At 37.8% G+C, this 24,141-nt stretch overlaps 1 protein-coding gene across 1 annotated transcript in view; it reads left to right on the top strand.

Moving 5' to 3' along the window:
- Positions 1-24,141, top strand: part of ZZEF1 (zinc finger, ZZ-type with EF-hand domain 1) — a 56,388-nt gene that overhangs the window by 12,739 nt on the left and 19,508 nt on the right. The window contains exons 14-41 of the mRNA XM_009319319.1: positions 786-886; positions 1,225-1,394; positions 2,173-2,306; positions 2,606-2,676; positions 3,135-3,249; positions 3,856-4,015; positions 4,972-5,093; positions 5,180-5,290; positions 5,947-6,113; positions 6,727-6,808; positions 7,447-7,648; positions 8,683-8,822; positions 9,204-9,444; positions 11,008-11,087; positions 12,308-12,401; positions 12,930-13,446; positions 14,102-14,266; positions 15,537-15,656; positions 17,106-17,267; positions 17,932-18,061; positions 18,323-18,461; positions 18,673-18,838; positions 19,421-19,683; positions 20,728-20,900; positions 21,468-21,612; positions 22,196-22,335; positions 22,777-23,054; positions 23,502-23,524. Of these exons, the coding sequence (XP_009317594.1) occupies positions 786-886; positions 1,225-1,394; positions 2,173-2,306; positions 2,606-2,676; positions 3,135-3,249; positions 3,856-4,015; positions 4,972-5,093; positions 5,180-5,290; positions 5,947-6,113; positions 6,727-6,808; positions 7,447-7,648; positions 8,683-8,822; positions 9,204-9,444; positions 11,008-11,087; positions 12,308-12,401; positions 12,930-13,446; positions 14,102-14,266; positions 15,537-15,656; positions 17,106-17,267; positions 17,932-18,061; positions 18,323-18,461; positions 18,673-18,838; positions 19,421-19,683; positions 20,728-20,900; positions 21,468-21,612; positions 22,196-22,335; positions 22,777-23,054; positions 23,502-23,524 (4,411 nt within the window). The remainder of the gene's footprint in view (positions 1-785; positions 887-1,224; positions 1,395-2,172; positions 2,307-2,605; positions 2,677-3,134; positions 3,250-3,855; positions 4,016-4,971; positions 5,094-5,179; positions 5,291-5,946; positions 6,114-6,726; positions 6,809-7,446; positions 7,649-8,682; positions 8,823-9,203; positions 9,445-11,007; positions 11,088-12,307; positions 12,402-12,929; positions 13,447-14,101; positions 14,267-15,536; positions 15,657-17,105; positions 17,268-17,931; positions 18,062-18,322; positions 18,462-18,672; positions 18,839-19,420; positions 19,684-20,727; positions 20,901-21,467; positions 21,613-22,195; positions 22,336-22,776; positions 23,055-23,501; positions 23,525-24,141) is intronic.

Consider the following 24,141-nt stretch of genomic DNA (forward strand, 5'->3'; position numbering starts at 1 on the left):
GAGAAAAAAAAATGGTTTCTGAAAAATAGCATTCTCTGTATGTTTGCTGAAGTTGACTAGGAATATGCTCACTTTGGGTCTAGGAGAGAGTTAAACACCTTTTTTCAGCATCAGGTTACAATGCTGGGTGAAGTACATGCAACAGAAGGATGTTCTACTGTCTGTTAGGTAATGTAGCTATTTCTGAAGCAAGCATGGGAAAAGTGCTTAGAGAGGTAGCTAGAAAAGTTGCATAGATTAAAACATGTCCTCTTTTTATCTGAAGTAATTCTGTAAATATCTAGGGTGAGACATATACAGTTAAGAAATATGGCTGGTGTGTGCTAATGTATGTCAGCATGATGTACCCTACTTCTGAGGATACATGTCAAAACCATGTTTTGTTCATACAGTGCATGCATCTGTGCCTTTTCAACTTCGATTCTGAAGCATGGGCAGTCTCCTTTTGGCTATTACGTACTTTCAATCAAATTAGATGAGGAGGTAGAGGTTGTAAAGTCTTTCGGTGGTGGAGGACAGGGATTGGGGACTAGACATCTGGAAAGAGGAGAGAGAGTCCTTATTAGTAGCTCTGTGAAGGGGAAGGTTTCAGCATGAACTGTCACATTTAGACACTGGAATATCCATGAAAGAACTTATAGTGGCATTCGTGTTCCAGTATAACATGAATGCAAATTTATAGGAAACTAGGCTGCTTTAAGCCTGGTGCTCAGGGATTTACTTTTTATAAATGTGTTCTCTATAGAGTTAATTTTCCAATCCTGCATTTTCTTTGCCTATTTAAGGTTCAACAGAAGGAGAGTGGATTAAAATACAAGTCATTTTTAGATTTCACAGGCCTTGATTTGCAGCTGTTCTGGAATTTTTACAATAAACTTCACCAAAAGTAAGTAACTTCTTTACTGTGTGGTGAAGCACTAATCTGTGTGTGTATGTATAAATAAAGTATGCTTAGTTTAGTTGCAGCAGTTTCTTCTTCCTAAACTACATCATTTACATAAATAACATTTTCCTACTGCTGCCATATGTGTTTTTAACTATAATGTTATGTAGAAGCTTGAGATGTAGATTAATTTAGCTGGTAGCTATACTTTTTTTGGCTCTGTGCTCTCTACTCAGTGTTTTTTATCCATCTGAGATAGATAATGCTACGAAAGTCACTATTTGGTGCAAAAGAGCTTCTTTACTATTTTTTGCTTCTGTTTGTTTTATGCTTTCTTACAGCCCAAGGGAAGAATGCATCTTTGCTCAAACACTGCTATTGCAGCTTCTCCAGAGCTGCTTCTCTGTACTTACTGGAGACAATAAAACTGCTAAACCTCAAGAAACGTCTCAGAGCAAAACATTTGGTCACACAGAAGCTGCAGAAGAGCTTTACAGACATTTGTGTGAAGGTAATTTATGTTGAATATATTAACTGTTTTGTCTGTTCTGGCTTACAAGTGTGTTACAATCTGGGAGAAGATATTTATTCCTAGAGACCAAGTCAGCTACTGTTCCTTTGTTTCTTCTTCAGGTCAGTGTGTGCTAATTAGTCTATCACAGTGAAGCTTTCCTTGACCCTATGAAATGGTTTTATAGACTTTCTGACAACATGTCTGGAAATAGCTGCAATAGAAAACTTCCGAAGAACGCACTTGCTTGAACCGGCAGGGAGTGTGATCCTTTAACCGGAACGTTACTCATGTATTTCTGATATTTCACATAAAAATAAATTATCTTACAAGGAGCCTGTAAGGTTTACAGAAACACAGGGAAGATTCTGGAGCTGGTGAAGAGAATGGGAATTACACATTAGATTTCATTGGAAGTAGGATGGTACTCTCTTTATTCAAGTGTAATTTTTTTGTTAATTACCTAACAGTCTCCTGAAAAGCAAGCTAGAGATAAACCAGTTTATATAGAATCTGTCACATCTTGAAAACTTTATTAGCTTTGATAGTTGTCAAGTCTTAATGTTCCTAGAATTAATTTACTCAATGAACAAACATATCCTTAGAAAAATCTTTCTTGCCAGAAGTCAAAAAGTTTCCCCTCACTTTCTCTGTGTATAATGGGGTTGCAAGGAGTTGAGGTTGTGTGAAATAACATGTGTAATTGAATTATGCCTCTAACATATTAGATGGAGTATTAATTTGAACTTGTAATTTTGTTTCCTTTTTGTATGAGCAGTAGTGGATATGGGGGACAGTAACCTCATGCCAATGAAAATGCTAAAAGAGGAAGTTAAGAACACCTTACTCAGTGGAGCAGCGATCTTTTTCCCAGATAGACAGACCAGGCGGCACCAGCTCTTCGCTATGATGGTAAAGCATTAAATGAGCAATTGATTGTTTAGTACCTGGTTTCTTTACGCAGAAAGAGGACAAATCTGAGTTCTTGTTGTCAAATATTGCATACTTTGTCCCATTAAAGTAAAAATGTTTTTTTTTTCCTTTGCCTCTTTTTACCCCCCCTTCTCTCTCTCTGCAGCTTACTCAAAGAAAGAGGAGCTAACCCTGCCTTTCTTACCAAAAATGAATAGTAGACTTCAGAAATTATAGTTCTTTCTCACAGAGGAGGGAAACAGAACATATCATAAAAATAAATCTTTTTCCTTTTCTAGAAAAACATCACAGAGCAAGAACATAAGCAATCTGTACATCTTGCCTTCAGATCCTTGTGTACTCACTTCAGGTAAGGGGTCTTGAAATTGAAAATAATTGTCTGATACCCCACATCTGTTAATAAGTTCATATTTAATCCTTTTTAGAAATGTTATTCCTCTGGAAAAATATTCTCCAAAATAATCAATGGACTTTGCTTTAGAAAGGAGAATACTACTACTACTTAATATGTTTATTAACTCAATAGCTATATAAAACATTGCCCAAGGATAACAGTTGGTGCTGAAATCACAGTATACTGCTCACAGGCTTCTCCTAGGCTGTCTTCCAATTTTTTAAGTTATTGTTTGTCAATGGCGATGGTTGGTATGGATATAATCAGTTTGGAGTCATCAGAACCCAAACACTTTTGATTTTCATAGTAATGATACAGTAGGATCTCTACAGATTTGTCACAAGGATAACTAAATTTGTAAGTTGGAACTGTGTTACTTGTTATTGGTTAGTAAGATCATCTTTGTTTTGTAGTGATCAAGATCCAGGTGGACTCTTATTATTACCAGAGAAAGGAGTTTCTGCAAATTTTGACATAAGCGAAGTGCTATCAGTCATGGATACCCTTCTGCTAGTGGCAGCAAGAGAGGTAACTGTCTTTGCACTGTTTCTCCTCCTACTTCTTTGCTGTGATTTTTGTATGTGTTCAAGCACAAGCTGCATGCCTGAGATGTATGCTAAAGAACTAGCTTTCCTGTTTTTCTGGATAAAACTATTCATGGCTATTCAAGTCTGTAGGATTAGGTTTTCCAACCAATTGAAATATTTTCCTTTAAGCATTAACATTTCATAATAGTGGAGTAAGTAACGTATAAGATGAGGAATTTTTCCATAGCGTTGAAAAGACTGTGGCACCCTATCAACACTAGGAAACAGAAGTAATCATCCCATATTGAGAGGCTAGAATTGGTCATGCCACTAAGGGAGGTGTAAATGGAGGAGGGTCATTTACATATGCCGAAGAAATGTTCTGAGAACATCGAGTGACTCATACGTAGCTATTCCTATTTAAAATTGCAATTTATCAAAACAAAATACATTAGTTGCTTCATGGTGTTATATGCTGCTTGTCAGTTGCATTTAATCTTTTTTGTGGGGTGAGTGGGATGATAATGTCCATCACAGTTTACTTAGTACATATTGTGTGTCATTCTGCAGAAGAGGATATGCTTTTGTTACATTCTTTATTTTTCAGTGTGAAATGATGATGCTGGATGTTGCACAGCAAGAGAGTGGCACGGTCTTGTCTTCCTTATTCTGGTCTGTTCAAGGTAGCCTCCTTTCGTGGTGCTACCTGCAACTGAAGGGTAGCGATAATTCAGCCAAGGATCTTGCTGTAGAAATACTTAAAAACTGTAAGTGCTGGGACTGAATACAGAATTAGATGTGGTGTAATACAGGACTTTAAAATGTGATTTTGCAAACTGCAGTATAATAAGGGTTCACCAGTGGTTGCCTGAGGCATACTCATAGCTGTCATAGCATTTCTAACGTCTCTAGGAAGGGATTTGTAGGCATACTGAGCAACTTAGAATTTTAACCGTACCAATAATTTTATGTTGGGAGAATCTTCAGAAACCATTTCAGTAGGTTTTGGGTGTCAAATACTGGAGGGCGGGGGAAATACAGTTACGGAGTTTCATTTGAACTTTTTGGTTTCTTGAAGTTTCCCTTATTTTGATAAGCTCCTGTGTGGTGGTATATATTTTCCTAGATGCTTGTAATAGCAAGAAGAAAGGAACTTAAGAAGCTGGATACTTCTAAGGGGTGTTTTGCTACAGCGTTTTTTTTTTTTTTTCAATGCAGCAGCTCAGTATTGAGTAGTTAATTGGGCCAAGTACTTAATGTAGATGTAATTTTATGTAAAATTACTTCACATTTATGTTATTTGTGTATAAATAAGTTTGTTGTGTTCCTGTCTTACATTTTAAAATGGAGTAGGGCTATAGTTAAAAATTACTAGCCTCATTTGTTACTTAAGCTGCACATAAGTTTACACAGAGAGGAGGCTATTTGATACACTGAGATTGTTGAAACAATCTCGGAGTGTTTGATTAAATTACTCATCACTCCTCTTTTCTTTTTTTTTTTTTTTATTATCGTTGATAAGCATGACTTGTTTCCACAATAGAAATATCACAGAAAACTTCTCTGAACTGTTTTCGGTCTTGAGTGTCACTGCCTTGGGGCAGCAGATGCCTTTCCTGCTGTCTGTCGTCTTGTGCACATCACCATGCACTTAAGTGTTTGATAAAGCAGGTTGTGGTAGCAAATCCATAAGGTGGCTATTAAGGGTTTTTTTTCTCTTTAGATGTGGGCCAGTTCCTGTCAAATATCAGAACGATTTTGCAGTCACTTTTATCTCAATATAGTGGCAAAACAATAGTAGAAAAAATAAGTAACTCTGTCTTTGCTATGGCAACTCGTCAGCTGGTAAGTGAACATTGGGATTTTGTACTATTCCTGGGTAGCATGGCTATGGTTACACGCATTTTCATGAGACCTGTATTTTCTCCTAGGTCATCTTCTTGTTGGATTTTTGCACTTTAGACATTCCATACTGTACTCTGCTACAGGGATTCAGCACTTTGATAGAACCACTGAAAAGCCTTTGTAGTGAGCCTCATAAGGTAACTAAAGATACAGGTGCTATTAAGTACAGTGAAACAAAAGCAAAATTGCAAGAAAGGCGTAGAAAACTCAGGTGATTCTGTTGGTGAGCATTTGAAAGGAGCTGGAAAGCTTCTAAAAGCATGGGTTGTGTAACAAAATATTGAGTGAAGAACTAGAAATGTACTGATACGGAAAATGAGCAAAGTGACCAGAAAGCGCAACTGGAATGAGAAGCCTAGAAGGTAGATAGGAAGGAGGGATTCTGAGAATGAAAGAGGAAAATAAATTAAAAGTAGTACGTGCTTAACATTTTTAGCTTCATTGCTTGTGGTGATGCAAATAAAGTCTGGATGTCTGTAGTGTAGATATTTAAATCTGCATTAGTCATCCAGACTCTCTTTTGTTATCATTGGAGACTTGTAGGCTCTTCTGGGGTAAGACTGTCTCCTCACCTGGTAGACTAGATGAATTTTGCTTTAGAAGTGCCTCTTTACCATGATTATCAAGGGTCTTTATAACTAGTTCAGGTGTAAATCAGTGCTGTAACCTCTTAAATGCCACCTTGTACGTACATCTGGCAACTTGAATGTATAGACACAAAAATCTAGTGTGGTAATTTTATTTTTTTAAATGCTTTACATTTGTATCTCAAGAATGCATTTTTGTTCTACAGATGGAAATGGAAAGCTGGCAGCAAGAACAGCCTGTAGTATTGCGAACGTGGACAATGGAATCGCCTCATAACTATGAAAATAATTGCCATGAGGTCTCAGTCTTCCTGTGTCATGGAGCAACTTATTTTGAGGTGGAATTTGATGAAAAGTGTGAAACTGAAAGGAGGTAATTTAATCTTGTGCTGTGTTCAATTCCCATATCTATTTGCAGAGGGGCAATTCATGTTTCAATGTGCAAGGAATACTTCTTGCACTCCAAGCATGCCATTTCAATTTCTTCGTTGTCCCGCGTAATATACAATGTGTTATTTTGAATGACTTCTCGTGCTGAAAGCCATTTCTCCTGGCAAATGTGCAGACATGCTGTTTGTATGAATTTTGCTTCCTTTGGCCTTGATCTGTTTCGTAATATTGCTGTGACCACCACAGTTTGTGCTTGTGGTATTTATTTTGCCCTCTTTAGGCAAAAACTATTGGCTTGGTTTCTCTTGGTAGCATATCAAGCTACTGCTTAGTTAAGGCATATGCCAGATGTTAAAATTAGCACCCATTACCAATTCTGAAGGGTTGGGAAAGTTCTGCAGGAAAGCAGGTCTGTGTTTGCTGGGACTATTGCATTGAAACATGAAGTAAATTCCTTAGCAGTCACGTGAAGCAATGCAGGTGTCGTTCAGAAAGATGTGGTTCTGAGATGCAGCACTTGTGAAAATCCAAAAGCAAACATTTTCCCCCAAAACTTAACAATTAAATTTGGAAGTAATGAATTGCAATTTTCACAGGTATGATTACCTGGAGTTTACCGATGCCAGAGGTGCAAAAACTCGTTACGATACAAAGGTTGGCACTGAGAAGTGGCCTAAGGTGAGCACCTTTAAAATTCTGAACCAAGTGATACATTCAATCTCGGGAAATTCTTCTGATTCTTGTGGAAAAACTATTGTCTAAAAGCATGTGTGCTTCCATGCGTGTGTGTGTGTTTATTCCCTCTCAAAGGTGGGGGGCAGGAGGTGGGGAAGAAAGTCTGCAATGATGCAAATAAAAGGAGTGAATGAGTAAAGAATCCAGCTTTGTTGCTGTTCTTAAAGGAGCAGTCAGTCAAAATGAAAAGTAATAATCATGTTTAACTGCCAGTACCTACATGGGTAAAACTTATTTGTTGATGCTCTGCCCTCACAATTTTTTACATCGTGAAATGAGCGTAGTGCTTCCTGCGGCTACTCTCTTTCTTCAATGACACCTACTCAAACGGGATGCTTCTCTGTTGTTTTATGGCTCTGACTTCTAAAGCTCAATCATCTGTGAAATTTCTCATTAAGCTATTGAATAGAAATTTTATCTGCTTAGCATTGTGGGTTTCTTATTCAGATGGTGGGGGAAATTAGATCTGTTATGGACAGAACATAATACTGAAAAACCACAGTTGCTGAAGGAAATTCATTACCCTGAAACGTCTTCCTGTCATGTACATTTGGCAAAATGACTGTTTTGTTGCTCTGTAGAAAGTGACCTTTAAGGCTGGCCCACGGCTGCAGTTTCTCTTTCACTCTGACAGCAGTAATAATGAGTGGGGCTACAAGTTTTCCGTCACTGCTTATGGCCTACCAGATGTTGCCGTTTCTTGGGGCTTGGATTTACAGCTTCTTGTATCCCGGTTGATGGGGCGCTTGGCTTCCCGAAGTATGGCGCTGAAATCTCTACGAGGTGAGTGCACTTAATAGGTCCAGAAGTTGTGGTGCCATGTAAATAGAAGCTATAAGGACCTTATGTTTTGAATCCCCTGTGAAAATAAAGTTCCTTCTCTAATTCCCTCTTGACTGAAGAAGGAAGACTTGCTGTATTGCTGCTTGACGACATTTGGTCGTTGAACTAGATCCATTTTTCGTGGCCTCTGTGCAGCAAGCCTGACCACTGTCCTGCGGGACTACTCTGAAAATGTCCCAGGGATCACTGTGACTTTCCTAATAGTCAGAAGCCAATATAGGAAGAGATGGACACCTGAAAGTAATCTGAATTACTAAGCTGAATTACATTTATGAAGTAATATCAGAGTTTGCCCAATCAAATTGAGTTTGGCTAATTCCAGAAGTTAAGCACATTTGTAAAATACAAAATGTGAGATGGGTGCCATAAGAAAGAAAAAAAAAATAGTAAGCTGTTTATTCTTTAATTTCAAAACCAGAACAGTTCTAGCTAGCTTCCTAAATCTGAATTTATTCACCACTTTGGAGAAATTAAACAAAGTTAAAGAGTTCTTGCTGCAATCAGGTGGTCAGTACTTACCTTGGAAAATTAGGTGGGTACTTACCTGTGGATTTAGGGAACTCATTGAAGTGTTCTTATCATAGAATATTTTTCTCCTTTGTTAATTATGAGCTTCCTTACATATAGCAAATTATTACGTCTTTTGTAGGAGAAAAAGCTTTAAACTCTCTTGCAGATTGTTTGGGAATTTCTATGGATATAAGTACAGCAAAAATGTTTAATTTAAAGTCCTTCCAGAATGTAACATATTGTCACTATAAGATAAGATGTTGATGCTGTCATTAAAGAAAGGGTAATCAGTTTTCTGCACCACATTAGAGAAACGGAAGTTAGAGAATGTTGTTTGTTTGTTCAGTCTATTTGCATTACCCTCCCCCCCGCCCCTGGATGTTTAACATTTATTATTTTCATTAATCTGTAAAAATGGACAAAAATATTTAGTAACTGAAGTGTCTGTTCCGAATTTCTTGCAGAACTAGGTAGTGAAGCAGACTTGCCTCCTTTGAAAGTAACATCAGTTCTTAATTCTCCTCTGTGGAAACCTGTCTTCAGGCATCAGATGTGTCCTGAGGCACTCCTGGGAGCCAGTAGGCTGCACCAAGATAAAAAAGAGGTATTTACACCACTGCTTTTGTTTCATTGGCATGAAATCCCTATGCATCACACAGTTTCATTCAGACTTAATTAGTTGATACATCCTTAAGCATATGCCGTTGTGCTAAAGTTGTCATCCCATGCTCTGTTTAATTCGGATATCAAGGAGGAGAGAAGCTGTTGTTGTGTGCCCTTTATTAGTTTCCATTTTCATAGAATCCTAGAATGGTTGGGAGGGACCTTCAAAGATCATCTAATGGTGAATTGGGCAGGAACATCTTTCATTAGATCAGGTTGCTCAACTGCAGCAGATATACTGCAAGTTGACTTAATTGTAGAAATGAACTGCAAAAATTTTTCAGATAATATTAAAGTAAATGTTTTCTAACATTCTTTCCAGGCTAGGAGCTCTTACCAAGATGACTGCCGTAACTTTCTTATCGACTTTGCAAAATCAGATCCTGCCCAGGACTTCAGTGGGCAAAAATCTGAACTTTTCAAAGGACTTATACAGGCATGTAAAAAACAGACCCCAAAGACAGATATAGTTGCTGGTTCCACTGTTGATCAAGCTGTGAACTCAACATTTGCTGCTTTGGTGTATCTCACTCCAGATTTATATGAGAAGCTTCAAAAATATGGTAACTCTAATATTAGACTATCTTAATAATGAAGACTTAAAGTTTGTAAAAGACTATCTTATAGTTCAGTTTATAAACTTTGAAAAATCAGTTTAGTGTGACAATTTTTAAAAAGATGTTCTGTATAAAGACGCCATCATTTAGGTAGACTAGGTAAGCCTTCTCTCTAGAGTGTTTATTTTATTAATCTATGCTTTTATCTTCAGAGCTCTGTCCAAATATTAATAACCATCATAAGCTATTGACTTAAGCCTTATAAGGATATACCCAGAGTAGTGATGTCCTCTGGGGTTTTAATTCAGAACAGTGTGGCTCCCAGTGATTAGAGGGTCTTATATCATTTTCCACTCTCATTATATCTTTGCTAAAAAGCCAGCACCAACTTATATACAATTTTAAATGTTGGGGGTGGAGGAGGTGTGAATTGCCTCCTAGAATGTTATACTGTGGAAACTAACCTTGGCATCCTCAAAATATATATATATTTTAAATTTAGTTTTTATTTTTTTAAATAAAAGGTAATGTTTTGCTTTTAACTTGTATAATGTCCATTGTATTACAATTTATATATTTTCAGTAGGTAAAATGAACAACTTTTTAACTTACACCATCCTTCCATTAAGCTTATTGATATGTTTGAAGTATTGGATAATAAGGTGTTACGTGGTTTTTGAAGGGTTTCATTTTAGGCTTTCACTTTCTGTTCACAATTTTGAAGCTAAACATCTTACATTTTGAGTTATAAAGTCATGGGTAAAAATGATTGACACAAAGACTGACTTGATGACTAAAGTGGTTATTGCCTTTAGTCATTTTGTCTATGTCTGACGATTGGTCTAATTTTCTGAGTAAGATTGAAAACTGTGGTAGCTCAGGAAAATATTAATGAGTGGGTAAGATATCCATCCTGCTGTTACATTAATAGCTTCATCTGTCGTCTTGCTGGGGCAGACTAATTTCAGGACCCATGCACACCTATGCCATGTGAAGTATGTACAAGTAGTGCTGGAAAGAAGGAGGAAAAAAAAAAAGGGGGGAATGGGAGAGGGAAGACCGTGAATAGGAATGTCGTCTTCTCCATAGTCATTGTCAGGCCAGTTTTGATGGAAACTGTTTTGTCAGGTCTTCAATTTTTGTAAACTGATCTTGAAAGTCCATTCCAGAAATTCATAGCATAAAACAAAAGGCAGGGGGAAATGATAACTGAATACATCTATAGACCTTTAAGCTAATACTAAGCATTTCTTGATTATTCTGATATCAGTTTGCATTAGTAATATTTGCATGTATAGGCAGAGGTTTTAATTTTCCGTGGCTGCAGGCATCAATTTTGGGCGGAGATGAGAAAGATATTTAACTTAGCAAATAACTCTGTCAAGGTGCAGTTTATGTATTTAAGGTGTATGAAAGTTGGCAGGTTTTATTCCCTTTTTTTCTTACAGGCATAATTCCAAGTATTGACTGAGAGATGAAGGGAAAGCTCTAGCATAATTTAGTTACGTAGTCAAGTTGTGTAAAAATGGAGCTGTAAATAAACAGGACTTTTCTTTCTCTCATTTCCAGTCAACAGTGGAGGCAAGGTGCCTTTGAGTGATGAGTTTGCACAAGTATATTCCCTGGCTGATTCAATTAGAATATGGATGGTAAGATCACTCAGGAGGATATCTATTAATGTCATTTACCTTAATACTTTACAATGAAATGTTAAGGAGTAGGGTGGAACCATGTTTTCCTTCAGTGATTCTAGGTCAACTGTTTTCACTTAGGACGAACATATATTCACTTCTGAACCTTGAACTTAAAAATTTAAATGCATTCTTACACTCCCCTCCTTCCCTCAGCCCCAGGTGTGTCATCCTGAGTATTTAGGACTGAATTTGACTCAAAATCAGTTATATTTGTGTTATTTTTCAGCAAGAATGTGTGGTGTTTATTAGGAAGATTCTTACATAGCAGTTGGAGTTCTTTTGAGGTGTAGCATAGAAAGAAATCTGTCTTAAACGTCATTCTCACAGTAATGCAGTGCTAACAGAAAAGGAAATAATTGCTTCTTTGACAAGCAAGTAACTGGCTGCAGTTCAGAGTATGTTTTTGGCACATAATTTTCCTTGAAACATAAACCTTATGTCAAGAGCTGGTGTCATCAGCTCACAGCCTGGTGAGAGGTGTCCGCATCATCGCCTGCAGCTGCGGAGAGTCAAAATTCATTTAGATTTCACTAGTCTGCGGGAGATTCTAAATGTTAACAACTTTGTGGCCTTCAAGAACAGCTAATTCAGTCTATGGCCCACTTTTCTGATACTCTTGTGAGCCCTTCGGATGTGGGCCGGCCAAATTGACTGTTCTAGTAACTTGTGACCTCCTCCCTCCTCTTTCCCGCCTGCAAGAATTCCTGGCAGCTTGATACACTAGAGATGCAATGAGTGCAGATGGATGTTAAGATGGGTAATTGCATTGTACCCGTTGCGTGACAGGTGATGTTTGCATCTGACAGTACTCACTAGTTAGATGACATGATGCTTTTGAGAACCTTATCTCATGACTAGATGTACATCTTTTCCTGAGTGGTGGGAGTAAAGCCTTCTTTTTCTTGGAGGGCCGATGCACATCCAGTCACAAGACAAGGAAGGGTCTCAGCCTACAAACCTTGAGCATCTTGGTATGAGGCTGTGTTATCTGCTCTGATAGTTTAGGTGTTGCTCTTTTAGACTACTGGGTGTTTTGTTCTGTGGTAGGGAGTAGTAAATACTGTCATCTGTTCCTGAGATTAAATTCCTTTAATGCGATGCAGTCTTCATACTACCTTGCTGTATAGATATATAGGGGGAGTCATATTTTAACTATTTTAACATCCTGTCTACAGTTGGAAATGAAGCAGAAATCCCTGATGGGTAGGGGAAATGATACTGAGGAGAAGCAGAATGCAGAAGCAAGTGAGGTGAACCCAGAAACTCTTGGTAAGTGTTGCCTTTCCAAACGTATAAGCATTCCAGGTAGTTTAGTAAAGCATTGCCTTGTAAATCTTAGTCATTATTTTTGCTGTAAAAGGTAAGCTAGCAACTGGGATTACTTTTTAATACCTTAAGAGATAAACTAGTGTACATTACGTGAACTATCTGGGATTGTGTTCTGCTATTCTTTGCAGAAAATAGTACGTGAGAAAATTCTACAGGGAGTGACCTCTCACTTGGGTCACCTGGTTCTGAACTTAGATTCATCTATTTTTGTAGATACTTGATATCACAATTAACTGATGTTAGAAGAGCAGCTGATTGTTACTAGAATAAAATGTGTTCTCATTGACTCCTGTGTGCTTCATATGGTTCAGTGTGATTACTCAAATTTAGCATTTGGAAATCTACAATTGAGTAACTGATAGCGTCATGATCAATATAATAAGAAAAACAGTATTTTTGAGCTGTATTTTCTAGCAAGTTTGGCATTCTATTGTCATGATTTTAACTCTTCCAATTTTTATGCTGCAGCAAAACTTTGTATGCAGAAGAGCCTTTTGTTACTGAATTTTTTGCCCGTAAGAGCAAAGACGAAAGATTCTGCTTCAGACAGTTTGGAAGCCCAAGATATTGATGATATCCAACAGTATGTCGGTGATAAATGCCAAAGAAAAGGTTCTGTTGTGGACACGGACTTCCAGGCAGCACACTCATTGTCTTCCAATGGAGTAGCTCATCCTGTTTCAAAAGAGGGGGGCCAAATGACACAATCTGATACTAAGATTAAACAAGTTCCAGCCCCCCTCCAAACAGAAGAAGCATCTGCATTTCATAGTAAGCCTGTTGAGAATACAGTTTCACAGCAAGAAGATATATCATCACCTCCTTCCACTCCTACACGAAAATCTCAGTTTAGCCGTGGAAGACTAAGGCTGCTGTCTTTCAGATCAATGGAAGAGCCGAGAGCTGTGCCTACTGTGAAGGAGAAATATCCTATATTGAAAAACACATTAGACTTTATTAAGGATCAATCACTTTCACATGAAAGGTAAGCAAATTGAAAACGTTGCCAATTATAAAATACAGAAACCTGTCTTTAGACCTCTTCAGATGGAATAAAACATCTTTTAGCTGCAAGATAGCATTGAAAACCATTTTGTACATAAATGGTTGTCAGATTTATGTATCAAACTTCAGTTATTCACAACCACGTAGGGGCTCGTAGAGAGTATTATTTCCTTTGATTCACTTCTATCATGTACAACTTCAGAATGTGAAAAACAATTACTTGGCTGTTTCTTATCTTGCTTCCTGAGATCCGTTTGCAGTGGCATTTTGCTTCTTATCTACAAACAGTGAAGACATGGTATAGCAGTACTAGAAATTTTTGATGCCAAATATGGAATAGTTGCATCTCTCATTAAATTACTTGATACTCTGAAAATGTAAATCAAAAGAGAGATTTCCAGTTCTCAGTTTGTCTATTTTAGGCTCTAAAACTTGGACTGGTGCAGGAAGTCCTGGATTCTGGTTGAAGCTTTATCATTCACTCCAACTGCAATATACCACTGCTGAAATACACTTGGAAATGTAGATACCAAACTCTTGTGTAACTAGTCAAGTACTTCTTAAATTGTGATTTATTTGGGTTATTTTAAGCACAGTGTTTTGAAGTCCTCATAGATGTTTTTTGCTCTTCTTAGTGTTTTAAAGGTTCTTGCTTTGAGAAAATCCCAAGGGCAGAATATTATGGAAGTGCTCAAGACAATCCGCCAGTGCCTAGACTCACTTGGGCAGCCACACTGTTTTCATCCACCGTGTGTACTTTTTCTCTTAGAACTTCTAGCCTGTCAGAAAGATTTTACTAAGTAAGTAATTATTTAGACAAGTCTCAGCTGTGTGATTTAATATGTCTTAGTCCTTGTGTTCTCCCAGTCATGTATATTGAAAACAGTAGAAAGTTATTGTTTTTTAATCTACGTGGATAATAAAAATGTGACCTGAGGATTAGTTTTTAGGCTACTATGCATATCTTGAGTGCTTCATTTAAAAAAAAATAATTCTTTTTCAAATGGGACCTAGTTGTACAGCTGTTCATGCCAGTGGGTATCATGCGGTTGAATCACAGTGTGGATACCTAGAAACATCTTTACAATTCCAACCAGATCAAAACAAACTCAAAAAGATTGTAGAGTCTTCAGTTATTGCTTTAGTTGAAGTTCCTGTCTCATTCTAGATTGGTTTCTTTCTCATCCAGTAAAGCTGTAGTGATCTAACCCATTTAACTTGTAATTACTTATGTAGCATTGCATCTTTATAATTTTTGTGAACTTACTTTGTAAATCAAGGTAATACCTATCTGGCAGCAGAACTAACTTCCAAGAATGGTGCATGTTATATCTTGTTAGTCAAGCATTTGCTTGTTCGTGAATTTTCATAACTTTGGATGTGATACCTGTACAAGACAAATTTTATTGTGGGGTGATAGATTCCACTCATGTGCCAGAGGCTGAAGTGATGGACATGCAAGCTAAGGTCTGCAGTGCTATGTACCAGCTATAGGGCATGCACATACACACAAAAAAAAGAGGCGAAAAGATCATATCGATTATATGCATGTGCAATTGTTGTTCTAAGTAAGGAAAGATAATTTGGAAGTTTTTTCAAATTTTATGTACAACTAGAAAGCACTATCTCAAAGCAGGAGCTAATACTATGCTGTTCTGGTTCATGAATGTAGGTCTGATTTCTGTCGTGTGTCTGGACAGTGCTGTCTGAACTCTGTCTGCTGGTTTCTCACTTGTCAAGAGCTTTTTATGGTCATCTTGCAGCGCACTGATTTCCTTTAAGATCTTGGTTAGATTTTTGTAAAGCACCTTTTTAATTTGAAGGAATGTTCTTTTGTTAGTGCCATGAGAATATTCTCTTTGCCTCTTTTGTTTCTTAACTTCCAATTCCTGGTACAGGATTCTTTTATTTTTCTTTGAAAGCAGCAGACTGCATTTTAAACAAAACTAACATCCTTCCCACTTGTGGGGAGCGTTTAAAAGATTGTCTGTTTGTAAAATCTGCACAAATCATGCTACCTAAAATGTAGCAGTGAATTCTAGACTACTAAACTGAGTCTTTAATTTCTAGCTACTTTGGAAACTTGGAAGGCTGTGGTGCTGAGCTACACAAAGAGATTCGAGAGTCCTACTATCAGCTTGTTTTGTTCCTGGTAAATTCTGTGAAGGGATTTAGCACTATTAATGACAGGTACAGTACATTGCTTGCATCACTTATGTGAGATTTTTTTTTTTCTTCTGTTCTTCCTCACCTTTTCCCTTGTCACTTGTTATTTATTGCTTAATGTCTAATTAAGTTTGACTATACTTTGCATTATTTACAGAACTAAATAAGGAACCTTGATCTTGGATCAAAAATGCCAAGTTACCTTTCTATTAATACTATGCAGGAAAGCACAATAAATTTATCAATGTTAAAACTTTGACTTATTACGGCATTTTGTAGTTACAATTCTGCAGTGTGTTTCTGAAGCTTAATAGTAAAATACCAGAAATAGCAAATTTATTGTGGAATACTTTGGCAAGAGTAATGCCACAATAAATATCACAATTTTGCAACCATACTTTAATGTTAAAGCTCATGTTTTGGTAGCATCCTGGTTAGAATTGTTGGGATTTATAGCCAGGTGTCCTAAAGCAATGAGAATTTTGTGACTATAATGTCTATTTCCCTGCCAATAACTTCCAAGTCCTTTGTCTAGTTTCAACTGAACATGGCAAAGGTTTCAAAGAGAATCAGTTCCTGCAAATATCAAGAAAATGTTGTACTGCAAGAGAATCATAGAATCATTAAGGTTGGAAGAGACCTCTAAGATCATCGAGTCCAACCGTCGACCCAACACCCCCATGCCCACTAAACCATGTCCCTAAGCGCCTCATCTACCCGTCTTTTAAATACCCCCAGGGATGGGGACTCAACCACTTCCCTGGGCAGCCTGTTCCAATGTTTAACCACTCTTTCAGTAAAGACATTTTTCCTCACGTCCAATCTAAACCTCCCCTGGCGCAACTTGAGGCCGTTTCCTCTTGTCCTATCGCTTGTTACTTGGGAGAAGAGACCGACCCCCACCTCGCTACAACCTCCTGTCAGGTGGTTGTAGAGAGCGATGAGGTCTCCCCTCAGCCTCCTTTTCTCCAGGCTAAACAACCCCAGTTCCCTCAGCCGCTCCTCATCAGACTTGTTCTCCAGACCCCTCACCAGCCTCGTTGCCCTTCTCTGGACACGCTCCAGCACCTCAACGTCCTTCTTGTAGTGAGGGGCCCAAAACTGAACACAGTATTGGAGGTGCAGCCTCACCAGTGCCGAGTACAGGGGCACGATCCCTTCCCTGCTCCTGCTGGCCACACTATTTCTGATACAGGCCATGATGACCCTCTTGCTAATGCTCAGGCAATTAATGCTCAATCTCAACTGAATCTATAAAAGATACTATCTTTATTTCAAATTGTGTTGGCTATGCTTCTTGCCAAATCGTATAAGTTTATACATTAGTAAGCCTCAGTTTCTGCCACAGAGTTAACACAGAGTAAAGCCTGGATATCAGTGTACAGTGATTGTCCCCCTCTATTAATCCCCAAATAATGCAATTTCAGGTTTAGGTTAGAGCAGTCATGTTTTGTTGTCTTGTTTTTTATTTAGATCATTGCTTCCTGCCTTATCATGTGTGCAGACAACTCTCCTTCACCTTTTGGATATGAGTTGGGAACCAAGCGATCTTTCCTTCTTTGTTGAGATTCAGTTACCACATCTTCTTATGACTACATCACAAGAAAACATAAGTATTCATGACAGTGTCATTTGGTGAGTCAGGAAGAATGCAACTCTCACATGGTTCTAACTATTGATACCATTTTTACCAAGAAAGGCTCCTAAACTTTGTACTGGAACAAGCAGTAAAAATACTAACAAGTATGGCAAAATTTTGGCCAGTATTCAAGGGCTTAACTTAAGTATTTGAAAATTTTTGCAGCATTACTAGTGCAAAAACTTATTAAAATTTTATCTTTAACCTGATTACTGCTGGAACATTTCACTTGTTTAGCAGTGTAGCAGGAGGTAGATAATGCTGTTTCTTGTCTTGATAAATATCAAATGTTTTAACACCTGCATGTTTCGTTTTTATAGTAGTTGTACTCCTTAAATGTGAGCAAATGTAAAGGCCAAAAAGCTTTTAAAATTTCTCATCTGATCTGCCAGCATTACCTAAAGCAGTTATGTAAGCATGGATTTTTCTGATTTTGCATTATGCTCCCCATATGTATTTAAGAGATTGTCACAGAGGCAAGAAGCAGGTGTCTATATGGTCATTTATTAACCAAGTGAACTGGAGTTCTCACAATTCTGTTTTTATTAGCATGTTATAGCACTTTGTTCTTTAAAAAAAAAAAAAAGTATCCCAAGTTACATTAGAGGGAAGGAAGCCTGATTGCATTCAAACTTAATTTTGAGCTTGCTTTTCTTTTAGTCAGTGGAGTGAAGAAGATGAAATTGCAGACTACAAGCAAAACTGTGAGTGGATGGATGAATGTCAGGATGTAATGTTTGAGACCTGGTATGAAAAGATAGCTCAAGCTGACCCAGAGAAGCAGAGAAAGGTGACCTCATGATTTGCTTATTTATCTGCAGAAGGGATAATTAGGAGACTTTTAAAAGCATAAAGGAGAGAAAGGAATCTGACTTAAACTGATTTTTTGTGAGTTGGATCCTTGGCTCCCTGTAGGCCTTCAAAAGTCTAAAATGATGAAAAGATCCCCATCCTTCTTTGGCAGGGGCAATGTTCTGCTTTCTGTCTAAAAAGAGCTTTCTCAAAGTCAGAAAATAATACTCAAGTAAATTGTGTCCATTTATTGCTCTAGATGCACATGTTTGTTGCTCGTTACTGTGACCTGTTAAATGTGGACATATCCTGCGACGGCTGTGATGAAATTGCACCATGGCATCGCTACCGCTGTCTGCAATGCAATGACATGGATCTGTGTAAAACTTGTTTTCTTGGTAAGAATCATTAAAAAAAACCTCCAACGCCTATACTCGAAGGCAAAATAGCGTCTTCTAAATTATGCATAAAATAAAGTGAAAGACTTTTCTTCTGGATATTTTAGAAATGTTAAGCTTTTCTTTTCCTAATCTGAATGTGAACTTGAAATTAAGAAGGATCCTTTATCGAAAAGCATTTACAGGGAAATCTTAAAATACTTCTTTACAGGTGGAGTTAAACCCGAAGGACATGAGGATGACCATGAAATGGTTAACATGGAATATGCCTGTGATCATTGTCAAGGAGTTATCATAGGTCGGAGAATGAACTGCAACGTGTGTGATGACTTTGACCTTTGCTATGGATGCTATTCTGCAAAGAAATACTCTGACAGGTATTAAATATGTCATTTTGTTCCCCCACTTCACTTGGCAGAAAAGCGATAATTAGCAACTGCGTACAGTCAGTCATTCTCATGTCACTTCCTACAAGGTTGCACCTGACATCAGAACATCTAGTTGGTGTCCTTCAGGGAAACATAACAAACGTAGGACCAGTTCAGCAAAAATTTCTGCAGTTTGGAAACCTGCCCCAACCTCTGAAGAAAATTAGTAGCAGTTGTTTTCTAGCCATGGCTGTGAAAGTTGCAGAAGGAGAGTTATCAACCCTGACTGATAGGATAGAAGAAATGGACAGTGCTGTGGTTAGACAACAGAGGTTTCAGTGCTTGGCACCAAAGATCTTTAAAAATTTCATTTCTAGAGCAGGAGCTGTCATGACAGTTCAGGTTCTGTTAAATGAGCGCTACTGAAGTCAGTGAGGCTCTGACAGTTTACAGCACTTGAAGGTCTACAGTTTAAAACTCTGGAACGCGTTGGGTTTTTCATAGTTTCCTGTAAAGGTGTTGTGTGTTACTAACTACATTGGTTAGCGAGAAAGTGGTTGCATTTCAAAATTATGTACCTTCTTCTTTCAGTCACTTGCCCACTCACAGCATCACAGTGTATCCGATGGTGACTATTCGAATCAGTGACCGACAGAGGCTCATCCAGCCGTATGTCCACAATTATTCCTGGCTGTTGTTTGCAGCTTTGACTCTCTACAGTGCAGATCTGGCAAATGGGGAGGAAGTAGAAGGAGAGAAACTAGATTCACAGATCCTCAGTCATGCCAGAGTTCTGCAACATCAGTGCATACAGCTCATCGGAGACTGCTTAATGAAAGCACAGCACGGAAAAGGTGAGTCAGCTCCTCCTTCACTTGAAACAATGGTTTCTAGCAAGTGTCAGAAAAGTGTGTGATTACTCACTTGGAAGTTTCCAAAGGAAAGGGGAAGCTACTGTGTACTTGACTGAGCATAACTGTTTATGTAGAAAGCAAATGTAGAACAAGTGTCATTCAAGGTCACTGGAACATGGAAAATAGAGTGCTTGAGAAAATTAATTTTATGCTTACATAAATATTGAAGACAACTTGGCAACTCTTTGGTTGGGGTTTTTTTCCATCTTAGATGTTGGAAAGGGATCAATCAATTTAGCTTCGTGTTCTGTTACTAACGTGTTACTGACAACTGAAGGGCTTGAAGGAAAGCAAGTAACTTGGTGGAAAACGTTTTTTTGTTCTGCATCTCTTGGCAAGAATTTTTTAACCTTATTTGTGGTATGAGATAAGTTTTGGGGGATGATCACCATTTGTCTGGAAATGAGGATTTCTGTGAACTAAGACCTACTACAGAAAATAGGGTGATACAATAGAGACCTACGTTGAATGTATCAAAAATTCTAGACTCAAGTTCAGATAAGTTTACTGGTAGTTTTTTTGAGCAGCTCTAGTACAGCTGAAATACCACCACCACCACCACCACCACCACCACCACCACCACCAAATATTTATGCATGCTCATTATTTAATCTGTTTTTAACCTACAGTTTTATTGTCTAGATATTGAAGTGGTCAGAAGATTAAAAGCTAAGACAAATTTCATTTACCTTTCATAATTTACATGGTTGGGAGGTATCTCTAACACTTTCTTAAGTTAATTAAGACTTCTACTCTGATGGTATCTTTGTGAGGTGGAAAATCTCACCACCTGTTCATCACTATTATTTAATGGATCTACATAATTAAGTGAACATGATGGGGAACATCTTTTTGATGGAGTTGATATTCAAAAGAAGTGTGTGAGGGAAAGTTTGCAGTTCTCTTTCAAAATGTTTCAGTTCTGCTTTTTGTCTATCTTGCCACTCAACAGCTAAATAGCTTTTATAACTTTCTTGCTTTCAGGTCTGAAAAATTTAGCTCTCCTCTGCATGTTACCAGAAGGTGAATCCTTCTCAGAGAACGACACTGTTTCAGTCAGTCCTCCCGCAGATGGTGCTCCAAAAAGTCATACTGGTGATAAAGCAGTGAAGGGAAGAGATGAGAAACCAAGCACAGGCTCTTTTATGCATTGTAATGTAAGTACCTGTTATTTACAGAACCCCTGATGTCAATTAGATGTGTGTTCTTCAGAAGCTTAAACATCCTATTCTGGATATGTAACTGAAACAATGGATGGTAATGACTTCATTTGTAGGTAAAAGTTGGGGGGGGCAAGGGAACAGTTGTCGGTTGGTTCATTTTTTATTCGATCCAGCTGATCAAAGATGAAGGCATCACCTTATGTTCTTACAGGCAACTGATTCACAAAAGTGTTGGAGGGAAGGCGCAAAGGACGTTCTTTCTGAAAGGGCTGTTGTTTCCCCTAGTTGTTAGTACTGTTTAGGTTAGCAGAATGAATTTCCTACAGTTTTATACAGCGTAATAATTTTACGCATAGAGATACAAGCAAAATAGAAAAATGTATTTTCACTGTATGGAAGCTTACGACATGTATACATCAAGAAGTTCTTAACCAATAAAAGGTTTTGATATTCGAGGAAAGGTGTTTGTCAAATGCAGATGACTGGCTGCTTCTTTCCATGGCTGTTTCTGCAGGTATTAAATTTTGTTTTAATCTTTTAGTGCCGTTGTTTTATTTTTAGGGGAAAGGAGATGCTTGCAATGAGATCCAGTCTCCTGCAGAAGATAAAGTAGGAAAACAAGAAAGTGAAAGCAAAGCCTTTGCAAAGAAAGCTGTTTTGAGACAAGAGTCAGACTTGTCAGTGGATGATAGTGTTTCTCCAACAGGTAAAAGTTTATTTCTCATTTTCCCTGTCACAGAAATATCCGTTCATACGCAAAGCAAACAGCTGTATTTTTTGTTCCTAACCCATTTTTGTGTATTTGCAAATGTCTTTAATGCAAGTGAGCTGTCTGCTTTGTAAAAACCTGCCAAGCATACTGCTTTGAACAATGGCTACCTTGCAATCGGTTTAAAGGATTCTAGAAATCGGAGTAGAATTCCACCGATACATATGCATGTATAGAGATTATAGTTCCTGTTGGTCTAACACAATACTTGTGTGTTCTTACATACTTGCAACCAGAAGTTGAGTGTCTTATTCTATTAAAGACTAGTATTGTTAGAATTACGGTAGTAAAATGGATCTGTCCATAGTACTGTCCTTTATGTTTTTGAATAGATGGTGTAAATCTCTTTATCTATTATCTTTTATATGCTTTTATAAAGACTTGCTTTTCAAATTTTAATAAAATGTTTTAAAGAGGTTTTTTTATCCTTAGATGGTAATTATAAAAATTAAGCTATCACTTATTTCTATATTTTTAATGTCATTTTGGGGATTTTATTCTTTTGTTTTAATTTAAAAAGCAGGTGACTACCTCTTGGAGGATTCAGCCCAGAAGCAAGCAGAGAAGGTTTTAATACCTAGCCAGGAGCAAGTTTTTGCTGAATGCTCTCAGAAGAGGATTCTAGGATTGCTGGCAGCTATGTTACCACCTTTCAAATCAGTTAGTTCTTTTTACTTTCAATCTGTGTAGTTTTCTAGGTGTCACAAATAACATGAATAAAATTCATAGCGAATTAAATGTGGGAAATGGGCTTTTGTTGCTTACATGTTATAAAATGCAAATCAGAATGTCTTAAGACATTTCAGATTACTAAGGAATGTAAGGGCTTGTTCCTGGGTGGGGGGAGAGGGAAGGGAATTTTAATTTATCTGTAAAGCAGTCTATCTTGACTGTTCAACAGCTGCAAAGTTTAAGCCATCAACTTAGGTTTATGTGTCAGGTCAGCTTAACTAGTCAACAACAGAAGTAAGAACCTAGCTTCTCATTTCCTTTTGTCCCATTTGAAAGAGCATTAGAACAGAAGCTTTTTTATGTGCTATGACTTTGACTAAAAGTCTTGTTTTCTTTCCCTGCCTTACTGAGATTTTTCTTTTTCCATAGGGCTCCACAATGTCTTTGATTAACCTGGAACAAATACTTCCACTGATGTTTCAGGTTGTAATCTCAAACGCTGGCCACCTAAATGAAACTTATCATTTAACATTGGGACTTCTGGGCCAGTTAATCCTGAGACTTATGCCTGCAGAAGTGGATGCTGCAGTGGCGAAAGTCCTTTCAGCCAAACATAATTTGTTTGCTGCGGGAGATGGGTTTACAGTGCCAGAAGGCTGGAAGACAACTCATCTTCTGTTCAGTCTGGGAGCTGTGTGTTTAGACAGGTGCTTTTTAATTTAAACCTATTAGTTACTAAATACTAATACTAATTTTCTTTTATGTGTGCCTCGTGCATAGAGCCTTTTTAACAGAAAGTTGATTAAACCTGCACACTGATCGTGGGAAGGGCTTAGCATCTGCAGCCCTTGTTGCAGCGAGAATCTCTTGATTTCCTTCCAAAAGAAGGCTGTCTGTTGAAGAGTGGCTTAATTTCCTGTGCTTACCTACGTAGCATGTTATGGTGGAAGAAGTAAGGTTTGGAAACTTGGAGGAAAACCAAAATACAGTCCTATATTTTTTTTGTATGACATTAATTCTCTCCCGTTGAGTTACATGTCTCTTGTGTAACTTGGGAAGGGTGGAGAGTGTGTCATGTGGTAACTATCACCAGTGCTGTGTTCTGGATCTGGCCCTTTTATTTAAGAGTATTAGAGAGAGAGATTTTTGTATAGTAAAATTGCACTGGAAACAGCAAGGAGGGGCAGGACAGATGTTCTATTTTGAAGATCTCGAGAAAGCTCTCAAGCATTCCAAGATTAATGTCACGCCTGTTAAATGTGACAGTGTTATTTTTCATTGTAGCTATGTTTTACAGGGAAGGTTCATAAACAAATAGAAAAGCATATGAAATTTAAAGGCAGAATATCCAGAGGATCAGCTGAGGGAAAGGAGTTTCTCAAAGGCTAACTTTAGAGCAAGGAGGCCAGTCTCTCTAGACTATTTGTGTAGTCCACAGAGAGAGAGCAGATAGTCACAAACATGGGAAATAAACCACTTGCTGTTGTGCAAGGAAAAACTTCTGAGCTCTAAAGTGAAATTAGGAATTAAAGGTGGCAATGTTCAGGCACGCTTTGATTTGGCACTGTAAACCCTTTAGGAAAACAGAGTAGTATTTATGCTCTAGTGATGAAAAACAAAACAGAATTCATGTGTCAGCTGACATGAAAGCTTCAAACATTTGCAAAAACAGTTATATAATGATATGAAAGCTATAGCTATGACGGATTAACAGTGATACGCTGTCTTGAGGAAAAATAGTTTCAGGTAAGTCTGTAGTCAGCCCTCCTAATACAGACTGCTCTTCCTTTCCAG

The sequence above is a fragment of the Pygoscelis adeliae genome, unplaced genomic scaffold (assembly GCF_000699105.1).
Source record: "Pygoscelis adeliae isolate BGI_AS28 unplaced genomic scaffold, ASM69910v1 Scaffold282, whole genome shotgun sequence".
Taxonomy (NCBI): domain Eukaryota; kingdom Metazoa; phylum Chordata; class Aves; order Sphenisciformes; family Spheniscidae; genus Pygoscelis; species Pygoscelis adeliae.